Genomic DNA, 13,478 nt, shown 5'->3' on the forward strand with positions numbered 1-13,478 from the left:
CAACAAGCAATAAAGAAGCGACCTAGAAATCCAATTGGTTGGCGCAGTAGGCCTTTCCTCACGTTTTTGCGGCATGGAACGATCAGGGGTACTTTTTTGAGATGCATCCAGCTGCAGCCTCGCAGAATAGCCTGTAACTAAAACTAGCCTGTCACTAAAACCAATACTATCTACTGGCAGTGGTTAATCTCTACCACATACACGTGAATTTATTTTATTTCCTAGATTACTTTCCTTGCCCCATTTCCTTTCCTAGATTCCTTTCCTCTCTACTGGCCGTGATAATCCGTATCGCATACATGTGAACTCATTTTCTTTCCTTGATTCCTTTCCTCGCTCCCTTTCTTTTCCTGATTTTCCTAGCTCCGTTTAATTTCCTCCTTTCCTAGCCTTCTTTCTTTTCGTACATTTCTAACTTCATTTGCTAGGTTCCTTGTCTTTCCTCCTCTTCTTTCATAGATTTCCATTCTCATTTCCTAGCTCCCATTCCTCTCCTCCTCTTTCCTCCTTTCCTAGCTCCTTTCCTAATTTAATTTCCTTCTTCCTTTCCTTTCCTACTTTTCTCTCCTAGATGCAGAATGTCGGCCAAGTTTCACCTAGTTTCATCCTCTCCACTACTCGCGACCGGACTTCCTCTCACTACCATATTTGGTGATGAGAAAATGTGTAAATGCTGCTTCAAATTTATAGCCCCCTGTGACATCTCTGGGGTTCCCCTTGTGTCTGTGCGGGTAATTTTTGTGACTGGCTGCTGCCGGGCTATTGACTTTCTAGTATTTAGAGGTGGACTTTTGGTGGACTAGATATGATTTCTTATGTAGTTTTCGTGCCATTTATGTTTTCATTGTAGTTTGAAAATATGTATTTTATATGGAATAACTTAATTCCTATAACCTGAAACCCCGCCCTGTTTTTCCGTGTATTTTGTGATTGGTTACATTGGGAAAGACCCGGATGTTCACGGGTGGTAGGATTTTAGAGTCCTGTGTGTAATGCAGTGCCTGATAAAACATGGACACAAGAGCAACTGTGTCGACCTGGATGGAGGATGTTATGAATTAAATAACGTACACGTTCATATATTCAGATGTTGAATAAGTATCTGAAAATCATGCGTACAAAAATCAAAAACATAATTACAAATAGTTTACTTTGAACATACGATTAAATGAATTAAATCCGTATAGATTTTTATTTGGGCAGTTTCAGCGTCACTTTGTTTGGGGTCCTTCGTTAGCTAGGCGCCAGTCACTCTCTTGTTAGCAACAGAGCTACACGTCTGTGTTTTGGATACATCGACTTGAATACTGTTTATTTTTGATATTCGTGGTCTCAAAATTGGTCAGCGATGAATTTAGAGTTGCTCGGTAAGGATCATTTATAATTCTTCAATAATTTATTGGGTGCAGGACTTCACGTAAAGGAGGATATTGTAGCTTGGCAGCGCTAGCATGCTAATTAACGAACGCCAAACGCTATACAAAGCAGTCGGAGTACAAGTAACGTTAGGGATAAATACAATCTATTTATTTCCAGAGTGTTAATCTTACCTTCTAACTACAAGGTGAAATCACACCGCAAAATAGCAGGCAACTACTACTATTAGACGTTAGCCATTACATTAGCCAATGAACGATCTTCGTATGTATGGTACTGTCATTTGGACTCAGATAATGTAAACAGTCAGTAACGTTAGCTAGTCTGTGGATTGTGTGTTCTTACAGCTGTTATATGACCTAAGTCAGTCTATATGTACTAGAGAGCTAACCACATGATTTGTTATTTTTCTATAGAGTCGTTCGGGCAGAACTATCCAGAGGTAAGCCATTCCAATCTTGTTCTACATGTTTACTTGTCATTTACATTGCAGACGCTCTTATCCAGAGCGACTTCCTGATGAATACATCTGTGTGAGTGTCTTCACATATAGTTGCGATCTCATTGACAGGAGGCCGATGGCACTCTGGACTGTATCAGTATGGCTCTCACATGCACCTTTAACCGCTGGGGTACGCTTCTGGCGGTGGGCTGCAACGACGGACGCATCGTCATCTGGGACTTCCTGACACGGGGCATCGCCAAGATCATCAGCGCTCACATTCATCCAGTCTGCTCACTGTGGTGAGAAAGCGAGCCACGGTCACGAGAAAGGGAAAACACCAGGGTTGGGGTCAATTCCATTTCAATTGCAGTCAATTCGGGAAGTACACTGAAATTCCAATTTTCTTCAATACTTTTCAATTAGGAAGAATTAGAATTGCTGTTTGGTTTACCTTATGAATTGATTGCAAATGGAATGGACCCCAACATTGTAGCACAAACACTTTTTAGAATCAGCAAACTATGCTTACATTTATATATGTTAAAATGTTCTTCTTTTATTTACTCAAACCCATGATTTGGTCCTGGAGCACTTGTCAAAAGGTGTTTTGACTGTGGTTCTGAATTGTTTTTAGTGTGGTTCTGAATCTTAACTGTCCTGAACCTTAACCTTGTGCCTCTGCAGTTGGAGTCGAGATGGTCACAAGCTGGTGAGTGCGTCTACAGATAACATAGTGTCCCTATGGGACGTCCTGACAGGAGACTGTGACCAGAGGTTCCGCTTCCCCTCGCCCATCCTCAAACTGCAGTACCACCCCAGAGACCTGTGAGTTTCTATATGTCTAACTAGTCTTATACCTCAGCCTAGTCTTGTCCTTTCTAACTCATAACTCCTAACCCCATCCATTAAAGTACAGTTAGTACCACCGACCCCACCCACCTTGGAATATATATCTATACTTCGACCTTAGCTCAGCCTACACCTCAGGCCTCTTATGATTCCTAATTTATAGTTACGCCTAACCTCAACCCTTACATACCCAAATGTCTGTGAAGTGGTAGTTTATCTAAAACGGTATAAGGGAGTAACGGTATGGAAAAGTATAGAAATCCCAACCTGTCCTTTGTTTCAGTGACAAAGTCCTGGTGTGTCCTATGAAGTCCGCTCCTGTGCTGCTGACCCTGTCCGACTCTAAACACGTGGTTCTGCCCGTGGATGACGACTCTGACCTGAATGTGGTGGCGGCCTTCGACCGGCGGGGGGAGTACATCTACACCGGCAACGCCAAAGGAAAGGTCAGAGGTCACTGGGGCCTGGGTTTATTTATTTGTGGATCAGACATTTTGCCATATTCTTTTTCTATTTAGCACTTTATAGGTTGTGTGTGTGTGTGAGCTTATTGTTCTCACTGATATGACCCTGCAGATTCTGGTGCTGAACACGGACACACAGGATCTGGTGGCATCGTTTCGGGTGACGACAGGGACCAGTAATACCACAGCCATCAAGTCCATAGAGTTTGCGCGCAAGGGCAGGTGAGAAGACTGAGAGGAAACCAATCAGTGTGTGTTGGTGAAGGCTGAAAGGCAATAGGACTATGTTTTTGTGGGAAATCATTCTGGTACTTAGAAGGTAGTTGTGTGCCTCTTACGGAGAATATTTCATAGTTCCGTCAAAGGACTGATCGTGATCCACTCTCTCCTCTCTTCCTCTCCTCCTCTCTCCAGTTGTTTCCTCATCAACACAGCAGACAGAATCATCAGGGTGTATGACGGGAGGGAGATTCTCACCTGTGGGAGAGACGGGGAGCCAGAGCCCATGCAGAAACTACAGGACCTTGTTAACAGGTGAACACGCACATGCATGCCTTCGCTGTGCATACAAACCACACACATGCTCACTTTGATTACATCTCTTTCCCTCACTCCTTCCCCTCTCTCTGTAGGACTCCCTGGAAGCGGTGTTGTTTCTCTGGGGATGGGGAGTACATTGTGGCTGGGTCAGCCCGGCAGCATGCTCTGTACATCTGGGAGAAGAGCATTGGCAACTTGGTGAAGATCCTCCATGGAACCAGAGGAGAACTACTGCTGGACGTGGCTGTAAGGAACCACCCAAAACCTTTATTTTTCTAGCCCTCTTCCTCTCACTAGCTAATTCTCTTTTTTTGCCTCGTTTCTGGAGGATGTGCTGCCTCTGTTTTGAATTGTCTGTACTGGAGATTCACAGAATTGACAGTAACTCATGGTGCTGATGAACTTTTTCCTGACCTATGAACCCTGACCTCTCTGCAGTGGCACCCTGTGCGGCCAATCATCGCCTCCATATCCAGCGGAGTGGTGTCCATCTGGGCTCAGAACCAAGTGGTGAGTGACACACAATACAGGTTGAACCTGAGTTATACACCCCAGAACTGGTCTGGGTGCTGGACTGGTCTCTTTCTGCTACTTGGCTACCTAGGTTTTGATTTCAGAGAGTGATTCCTCTGCCTTTGCAAGTGACTCTGATGGAATGGATTAGCTAACTCAACGCTATGTGTTTTTGTGTTCAGGAAAACTGGAGTGCGTTCGCCCCAGACTTCAAGGAGCTGGATGAGAACGTGGAGTATGAGGAGAGAGAGTCTGAGTTTGACATAGAGGATGAGGATAAGAGTGAACCTGAACAAACAGGTAGACGTGCGCGCGCACACACAGGCACACGCACGCACACCCTTGTATTGTGACTAGTCAGGGACTGATTTGTGTGTATGTGTGTCAGGTGCTGATGCTGCGGAGGATGAGGAGGTGGATGTGACCTCTGTTGACCCCATCGTTGCATTCTGCAGCAGGTAAGTGTGTTTGATGAAGGTAGACAGGTCTTTCAATGGTGACAGCCTTATAGCTTTAAATAGGCATCGCAACTGAATAGAAAAGTCCAATAGTAATACAAGGATTAATATGGATTGTGGTCTCTGATCTCCCCCTGTGTTAGTGATGAGGAGCTGGAGGACTTCAAGGCCCTGCTCTACCTGCCCATCGCTCCAGAGGTAGAGGACCCTGAGGAGAATCCATTTGGTCCCCCTCCGGATGCAGCCGGCCAGACCACCCCCGTAGAAGATGGTTCAGCCCACACAGGGAGCGGGGATAAGAAGCGCCAGCCGTCCTCAGAGGGAGTTCCGCCCAAAAAGAAGGCTCGTACCACCACCATCGAACTACAGGGGGTGCCTAGTGATGGTGAGAGTAACACACACACACACACACACACACACACACACACACACACACACACACACAATATGAACACTTTACTTTTTAGTCATGAATTAGTACCCTGACCTGTGTTTTCTCCCACTATCGTAGAGGTGCACCCCTTACTGGGGGTAAAGGGAGACAGCAAGTCCAAGAAGAAGACGGCAGGGCGGCCAAAAGGCTCCAAAGGTAAAGAGAAAGACTTTCCCTTCAGGCCCAAACCCTACAGGGGGGACAGGGTCTACCCTGACGGAGCGGTAGCGGGAGGAGGAGCAGGAGGAGGAGGAGGAGGGATGAAGGGCAGAGCGGAGGGGGGCCTGACTGCAGCAGGTAAGGATGCAATATGATATGAAGCCAACATGAGGAGCCATGCTAATCCTGCTAGCTACGACGCTTCACCAGCCCTCTGCTCCCCGCCCACCACACAAACAGACATTGACACCCCCCCCCAGACCGTCAACCCCTGCACACCCCACAGCCTCACAACCTGCCTCTAACTACTGATTGGGAACTGATTCTGGGCCAGTTTAATAACCACAAAATCCCATCAAGAGATTCTCCCCGTTGCGAGGCGTGGGGGTTAGTTTTGATTCTGATTATTGGGTTTGTTTGGTTTCCAACATGGCCGCCGGCCGGCTAGCTGGCTCTCTCCTGACCTGACCTGCGGCTGGTTTGTCTACTTGCTGCTTGCCCTTTGACCCTCCTGCTCCGCTCCTGCCTCGCTCTCACCAGGGCTTGTGTGTTTATGTTGGGTGTGTGTCTCTGTGTATGTTGTGTATATTTGTGGAATCAAGTTGTCTGCTCAAAGATTGGTGATGTTTGCTGTGCTTTGTTTTGTTTTTAACAACTGTCAAATCATCCAGTCGAACCACAATGCAAGACACTGAAAGAGGAGCAAAGCTGAGCCGCCATAGGCTGTGCTCGAATGTCTACTCGTTTTTTATTGGTCAAACACCTATTGCATTGCTGTCCATCATGATCTTGACCCCAGGGCTGTTCCACCATTTTGAAACCCACCATCTGATTGTCCTGAAATGATTGGTCATGTTAGAAACAGATACGATCAGTGTTCTTGCAACATTATTTTGAAATATAATATCGAAATCTGAGAAATTAAGCTAATTGATTGCATCCAAATTGGCCATTTTATTAGTTTATAGGATTCATATAATATTCAATAACTATATTACGTAACATCTGATTTGGACCAAACGTTTTACTGACAATGAGTCAGACATGAGGAATCCAAAGGGTTCCAAAGAACACCCCCACACACACACACACACACCAATCCCACCACAACGATGAGTATATAGTATCCGTTTTCTGTGTCTGACAAGTAGTATGGAGTTGCGGATCTGAGGATTGTTTCTTCATCTTATGTAATGTATTCCAGAGTAAATTTGGTTAAAGTTTTTTTTTTTTTTTTTTCTCTGTTCTGAGAAATTACTCATTGAAGTTGTTAGGTTTATGTCCTGTCCTACATCCAGATATTATGAGATTCTGACCACTATATGGTGCTGTTCCCACGATTAGCATTTGAAACAGTGGCCAGATAAACAGAACCAAAGCATGTGTTCTTTGGTTGCTGCCATACCTTGTCCATAAACTGCTGACTTTTCTGCTCCACTATACACGTTGCGTTTCTTTGCTTTGGTGATGTATGTAATGCTATGATCCTATGTAATGCTAGATGGAGCGCATGAGTCGAGACCAAAGTTGGCACATTTGCAATTTAACCCAACAGTTTTTGTGACAAAACTATTGGTAGATTTGAAAATGATGGAGACAGTGAACTTGAGATTTTTATTCGGTACACGAAAGCTTAAGCGGAGAAGTACATTTTGTGTGCACTATTTAAAATAATACAATTTAAAAAAAACTGTTTTTATCTGAAATAAGTCTGTTTAGTGGAAATGCATCACTGGTGGGAAAATGAGCATATTTTCTTTGTGGATTCTAGAGTATTTGCATGAAAATATGTCGTCAATTGGATGGAAACCTAGCTACTGTTAGAAAAAAGTTTGGTCAAAATCAGATGTAAGGTACTATATTATATGAATGCTATAAATAAAAATTGGCAATTTGGGTGCAATCAATTAGCTTAATTTCTCAGATCAAATTATATTTAAACAAAATAAGGTTGAAGGAATGCTTATCTTATCTGTTTCTAACTACAGAAGCGATTTTCAGAACAATATGAGATGGTGGGTGTCGTGATTTGCTGAAATGACATGGAATGACCCACCAGGCGATTTTAAAAAGAGAAATGGACTTTTTTTGAACCTTTTATTTAACTAGGCAAGTCAGTTAAGAATAAATTCTTATTTACAATGACGGCCTACCGGGAAACAGTGGGTTATCTGCCTTGTTCAGGGGCAGAACGACACATTTTTACCTAGTCAGCTTGGGGATTCGATCCAGCAATCTTTCGGTTACTGGCCCAAAGCGCTAACCCCTAGATTACCTGTCGCCCCTGTTGGAGAGTGAGGGAATTTCTTCTTTTGAATCACATTTTATTTTCCAATACACTAAAAAGCATCTCTTTTTCAAGTTGCATTATTGTTTCAATGCTAACTTTTGCTGTTGCAAAGTGAAGGAATTTATTATTTTGAATCCCATTTGACTTTCTAATGCACCCGCCCATCACTCTTCAAGTTGCATTGTTGAGAAACTCATTATGCTAAGAGCCATGATATACCTGTAATGCCTCTGTATTGAATTGAGTGTTCACGTTGACCGACCATACTGTCTGCTCTGGGAAAAGTTTGAAATTCATCTTGATACACTCTAATTTCTGGACCTGGGAAGGTCAAATGGGCAACATTTAATGTGTTCAAGGACATCATCTCTGACTGTGTTTCTCTGACAAGAAGGTATGTTGTGAGCTATAATATATTCATTTTATGTAGCGCTTTTCGTTACAAAGACAATCTCAATGAACAAAACAAATGCAGAGATCTGGATGGTCTTGGGCAACAGTCTTCCACAGCTTCAGGTGTTGTTCAGAACGGCTGTGCAGTAGCTTAAGCGGAGGGAGCATCGACGGCACAGAGAGGGAGCATCGTCGGTTAGTTGCGCAGACAGCTCGTCGTCAGTCACCTCGTCCCCCCCACCCCCTGGTCTGTTGGTAGGCTGGATAGTTCGCTACTGAAGTAGTGGGTGATGCTTCGGCAGCTATTAGCGCCGTGAAAGAGCACCGCACCGCACCTCGGCAGTAGTCAGGACACAATCCCCTATGAGGTGGGCCTCAACCCCTTGCGCCGCTGTCCGCATCATTCATGCAACCTGGACAGGTGGAAAAGGCTGGTGCTGATGCGTCCTTCAAATGCCTAGCCAAGACGAACAAACAGTCTTGCCATTAGTCGAGCAACTTTCATGGGTCAAAAACACTCAAAGAAGTCATAGGAAACAAAAAGTTGGTGTAAAAAAAAAAAAAAACTTGTATAAAAAAAATAATACTTGAAACAACATATTTTAGAAATGTATAGAAGCTCTCTACCTATGCTTTTTCTCGTGGTGCCATGGCAACCATGTGAGTATTCTATTCATGGGGTTCTCTATTCTGTGTGATATTCTTGGTGTCTTTCCTACAGGGAGCCTGGTTTCACAGTCCTACAAGCAGCATGATATCGGGGGACTGGACTGAGCCAGCACCATAATCATCATCGCCCCCTGTGGTTCTGGAAGGGGAAGGACAGGCACCTAAATTCGGCCTGTTTTTACACTCTCCTAAAATCAAGACTCTTTGTGATATCACTCAAGACTGTCATTGTGGTATCACCCCCCCCCCCCCCCCCCCCACCACCACCACCACCACAACCCCAAAAGACTCATTATGACATCACAGCCTTCTATTGCTCAGGCTGTGACTTTCCCTACCGGCTGTCTCTCTCTGTCCTCTCTGTGCTGGCTGCTATGGTTACCTGGATTATCTCCCTCCTGTCAAAGACTGATGTATGTGACCTGATGATGTCACAAGTTTTAGATGAGAGTTCTGACTAGGAACTCCTGCAACATAGCAGATTCACACTTTCTCATTTTCACGTTTTTTTTTGGGATGAGTAACAGAAAAAAACCAAGAGAAGAGGGATGCAACAGTCTGCAATAGTATAGGGTCACCTCTCTTCTCCCCTCTGTCTTTTTTTTCTGTAGAATGACTGATGTACAGATACAGTACAGGAGTTATTACATGGAATGTGTCCCAACTGGTCTCCTTTTAACTGTGTTTCTGGACATGTCTTTTTGTGTTTCTTTTTATACATGTTATTAAACCATTTAGATTGTTTTTGACTCGACCGCTGTATTATTGAGTCATCCTGACTAGAGATTCTCTGTGGAAGAGCAATTTCTCACTCTGCTTACCGCTTACCCCCCCCCCCCCCCCCCCCAGGAAAACCCAATGCAAAGTCTCACTACAGTTACAACGCATACAGTACTATCCTCTCCACCAATCATAGGTAAGCAGGCCATGCACCATTTTGTAACCGTCAGAATGTTATGACAGGTTTGTGGCACAAGATGGCGCTGCTACAACGCCAATCTCCCCCGCCCCAACAGGACGGAGCCTGGTGAGATACAGCCTCACTCACTGCCTGGCAGAGAGCTAGGTAGTGATAATGAAGAGCTTTTCCCTGTCATTTGGATTCCATTTTGTGCTACTGCACAGTTGGGTTCCATTTTGCCTTTATTTTGTAAGAGCTGATCAGGAACAAGAGGATTCACACAGGTGAATAATTCAGAGTATGGAGCTGATTGCGGTCATCCAGTAAATGAATATACATGGCCCTATACCCACTGCAAAAGTAGTTTATTTAAAAAAAAAATTTGAAGGAGGAAAAAAACTAATTGTGATTGAGAGAAAAGAAAAGACACCACAACAGCTAACTGGCTAGTTAAACCTTCCCGGTCCCTGTGTGTGCATTGCTTATCTGGTAGAGTGGACCAATGTTGCAGATGGAAATGTGGAAGGCCTATAGGAAAGATTAAAGTTGGGTCTGACTGCCTATGTGTGGACAGCTGTTCACCCTCTTAGGCTGTCAGGGTAATAAAGGAATGTGTGTATGGGCAGAAGGTGCATCTCCCCAGCATGGCTGACTGGCTTATCATTCACACTGGTTATGTAAGACCAAGCTCATTAGATAATTGGCCAGGCGTGGTGTCGCATGCTGCCGTTGTGGTGATGGATGGGTGGTGCTGACCACATGAGTTTGGAGTCAGACCAGGGACAGGATAGAAGTATTTAAACCAGGTAGAAGTCACATTCCGATCGATGTCTGGGCCTCGAATGACGACATATGCTACCATTGCCCATAGAATGTACTTTTTTGATTTTGAGCAGAGTGTCTGTGGTGTTCTGTATGTGAAATAGGGTGTTATTTGAGGTTTGTTTAAAGAATCTGTTTCCCAAGGGTGTCAAGTATTTACTGTAAATCCTTCCAGATATCAGATCACCATGGTCAGTCCTCACTAAGTTCTAATCATCAAAACTGGTTCGCTAGCCTGTTGTCAACGTGACATGAACTTTCGGAGGACCCAGAGGATCAACAATGACCCTATTGATGGGGTGGAATGGGTCAGTTTAGAGGAGTGGGATCCCTCTACTTGTGTCCTTTTAGTTATGCACACATTGATGGGAAAGAAGTTGACAGGTGGAACCGAAGGTCATATTGCGCTCTGGTCTCTTCAGATCAGGTAGGACAGCTCAGAGTGGAGGACCACATGTAAATGGATGTGGAAATGACTTCATAATTAAACAGGTTTACAAAATGGCTGGAGGAAAATCGGGAAGGAACGGAATAGGTAAGGAGGCTCTGTATGGAAGGCAAGGTGGAGCTAAATGCACTCGTCTGATCACGTTGTGGAATCAACAATTCAAACACTGGGCGGGTTTTAGTAGCTAATTAAAATCTCTTTATTACAACCACATGTACATCATCATCCTACCCCCAAAAAGAGTCTTCTGAAAAGTGAAAACGAACAGAACCAAAGAGTTGCGCAGACGCTACGGTGTGGGAGACGTTTGGAGCCCTGTCCGAGGGGAAACAGTATAGTGAGAATAGGGAGAGGAACCAGAGGTGTGCACCACTTTAAATCACAAGTCCCCCCCTCCACCCCAAGCGTCTCTGCTGTGCGATTTCACTTCTCACAGGAAAGGAAGGCTATTTTCAGCCTTAATAATCCTCACCATACAGTATATATAGAGAGAAATGGAGGAGGGGATGGAGGGAATAAATCCTGTCGTTTTTCATCCATTATTCCGAGCATTTGAGTCATGCCGAGTGTGACGTGGAACACCTCGAGGAGAGAGCGACGAATCCATCACGCTCCCTCTCTCTCTCTCCATCCCTCCCTCATTCTCTTTCTCTCAGTATTTATTTCCCTCTCCCTCTATCTTCCATTTCCCTCTTCCTCTGCCTCTCTCAGCTCACACCCTAGGTAGGTGTGAGTCTTTCTTGCTGTGTGTGTGTGTGTGTGTGTATGTGTGTAAGAACCACACGCGGTGTGAGAGTGTGTGAGAAACACACTGCATTAAGGTGTGTGATCCTGTAGCGCCATGTGCCACTAATGACGAGTGCTGACGACACTAATCACAAAGCAAATCACACCTATTATTATTACATTAAGTTATCAATGACAGTGTGAGTAGTACCTACCACAGTGAACCTTGAGTTAACAGGGCTGCATAGCCCTGACATAATCCTGCATAGCCCTGACATAAGTCTGCATAACCCTGACATAAGTCTGCATAACCCTGACATAAGTCTGCATAACCCTTGACATAAGTCTGCATAACCCTGACATAAAGCCTTTTTTAAATTTTATTTTTTTATTATACATCTGACCCCCATCTGTCTTATCAATCAAGGGAGAAATACAATTTTACAGACATTGTGGCCCTCTGCAACTAGAGCCTAACACCCCATTGTCGACCCTGTACCCTAGCTTTGTACGGTACGTTCCATAATGAATATGTACAGAAGAAAATAACACAGAAGGAACAAGGCTATACATAGCCAGCTAAGACCAATATACAGAATCCTGGTCCGCTCCTTTCAAACCATTAATAAAGCCAGACTCTTTTCAAACGATAAAAAAAAAGAAAAAAAAAGTTTGTTGTTTCCATGGATTGTGAGTGTTATATCTGGAAAGGCTCTACACCACTACGACAAACAATTTCATTCGTAATCTTCCATGAATGCTTTGTCATCTAAATAACAACAGCAATAGATCATTCTACAGTCATTCCACTGGACAGTGTCCCTTCCCTGTACAGTCAATGTTCTGTGGGTTAACTGTAAAAACACCAGCCTCTTTCCTGGGCCTAATTGACTCCTAACCTGCAGAGGCCTCCAAGTACCACAACTATTTACCATTAACCTCTGGCCAGCCTCAGCGTCAGCTTACTCCATCTATCTACTCTACAGTATCTATCCCCGGAAACAGGTCACGTAAACGTCAAGCCAACGATAGGGTGGAGAGGGTTGGGTTGGTTGTTGCGGAATCAAGGATACCAGGCGGGTTGAGCACAATCACATCAGGTACTGGTACAAACACCTCCCACTGCAACACCCTACCCCTATAAGACTGTAAACTGGATCTCGGTGTCAAAAACACGTCGATTGAGCGGGGTGGTTATCAATGAACACACAGTGCTACGCTTGCTGTGCTGTGGCATCGGTGTCAGATGACATCTTATCTCATGTCCAGCGAGCATTGTTCTGGCGGATTCTCTTACGGTGCCGTATTGCTTTTTAGAAATCTCAGTCACGTTTTTAGTTGAGGCGTAAAAGTCAATGTTTCATCAATGTCACCAGTCACGTTTTTTTTTTTACATAAAAAAATGACCCAAAGATAAGAGCAACAAAATGACATGATACTGTATAGAGCTCGCCAGCTTGTAGTCTTAAAACCCGGAAATAAGTTACCTCTGGTTCTTTCATCCATCCCGATGGGAAAAGTGAATGGGGAAAGAGTTTTGGAACAAATACCGAATGATATAAGAGCAGTCAGTTAACGTGACCTTTATGAATTATGTGATTTATGTTTTTTTACAACAACAAAATTCACAAAAAGTGGCATTAGCTGATGAAGATTCTCACAGAACAAAATGTATAAGATCTCCTAAGCCTGCGTTTCCACACAGACCTTATTTTCGGCATTTATCCAAAACCCCTACAAAAACGCCATTCATTTTCCTCATCGGCTTTGTTCAACGAACCATGGCAGAGTTAGTGCCTACAAAAAGACGCCATTACTATTTTTCTCTATTGTGTTTTAGAAAACTGTTTTTCAAACCCCATGAGCGTGAGGCAGCCAGACATGGTGCAGACACACACACACACACAGACATACCGCTCCTCTCTCACACAGACTCACAGATTGTAACAGACACACACTTGCAGTGTGTTACAGTATTCAGTTAGTAAGAA

At 44.1% G+C, this 13,478-nt stretch overlaps 1 protein-coding gene across 2 annotated transcripts; it reads left to right on the forward strand.

Moving 5' to 3' along the window:
• The first annotated feature begins 1,202 nt into the window (after positions 1 to 1,202).
• rbbp5 (retinoblastoma binding protein 5) lies at positions 1,203 to 9,339 on the forward strand. 2 transcript variants are annotated; one of them, XM_029682791.2, is made up of 14 exons: positions 1,203 to 1,367; positions 1,794 to 1,819; positions 1,949 to 2,121; positions 2,507 to 2,647; positions 2,955 to 3,117; positions 3,248 to 3,357; positions 3,550 to 3,669; positions 3,768 to 3,921; positions 4,114 to 4,185; positions 4,371 to 4,488; positions 4,577 to 4,646; positions 4,790 to 5,031; positions 5,158 to 5,376; positions 8,643 to 9,339. In XM_029682791.2, the coding sequence occupies exons 1-14, from the start codon at positions 1,349 to 1,351 to the stop codon at positions 8,693 to 8,695; spliced, it is 1,680 nt and encodes a 559-aa protein (XP_029538651.1). In that variant the 5' UTR covers positions 1,203 to 1,348; the 3' UTR covers positions 8,696 to 9,339. The 2 variants fall into 2 exon arrangements, with proteins under 2 accessions (XP_029538651.1, XP_029538652.1); XM_029682792.2 differs by having other exon boundaries at positions 1,205 to 1,367; positions 5,158 to 5,235.
• Positions 9,340 to 13,478: the final 4,139 nt, after the last annotated feature.

The sequence above is a fragment of the Oncorhynchus nerka genome, linkage group LG15 (assembly GCF_034236695.1).
Source record: "Oncorhynchus nerka isolate Pitt River linkage group LG15, Oner_Uvic_2.0, whole genome shotgun sequence".
Classification (NCBI taxonomy): Eukaryota; Metazoa; Chordata; class Actinopteri; order Salmoniformes; family Salmonidae; genus Oncorhynchus; species Oncorhynchus nerka.

Coding starts and splice junctions, on each gene's coding strand:
- rbbp5 (XM_029682791.2), top strand. Junction 1,820..1,948: donor TCGGGCAGAACTATCCAGAG/GTAAGCCATTCC, acceptor TCTCATTGACAG/GAGGCCGATGGCACTCTGGA. Junction 3,922..4,113: donor AACTACTGCTGGACGTGGCT/GTAAGGAACCAC, acceptor ACCTCTCTGCAG/TGGCACCCTGTGCGGCCAAT.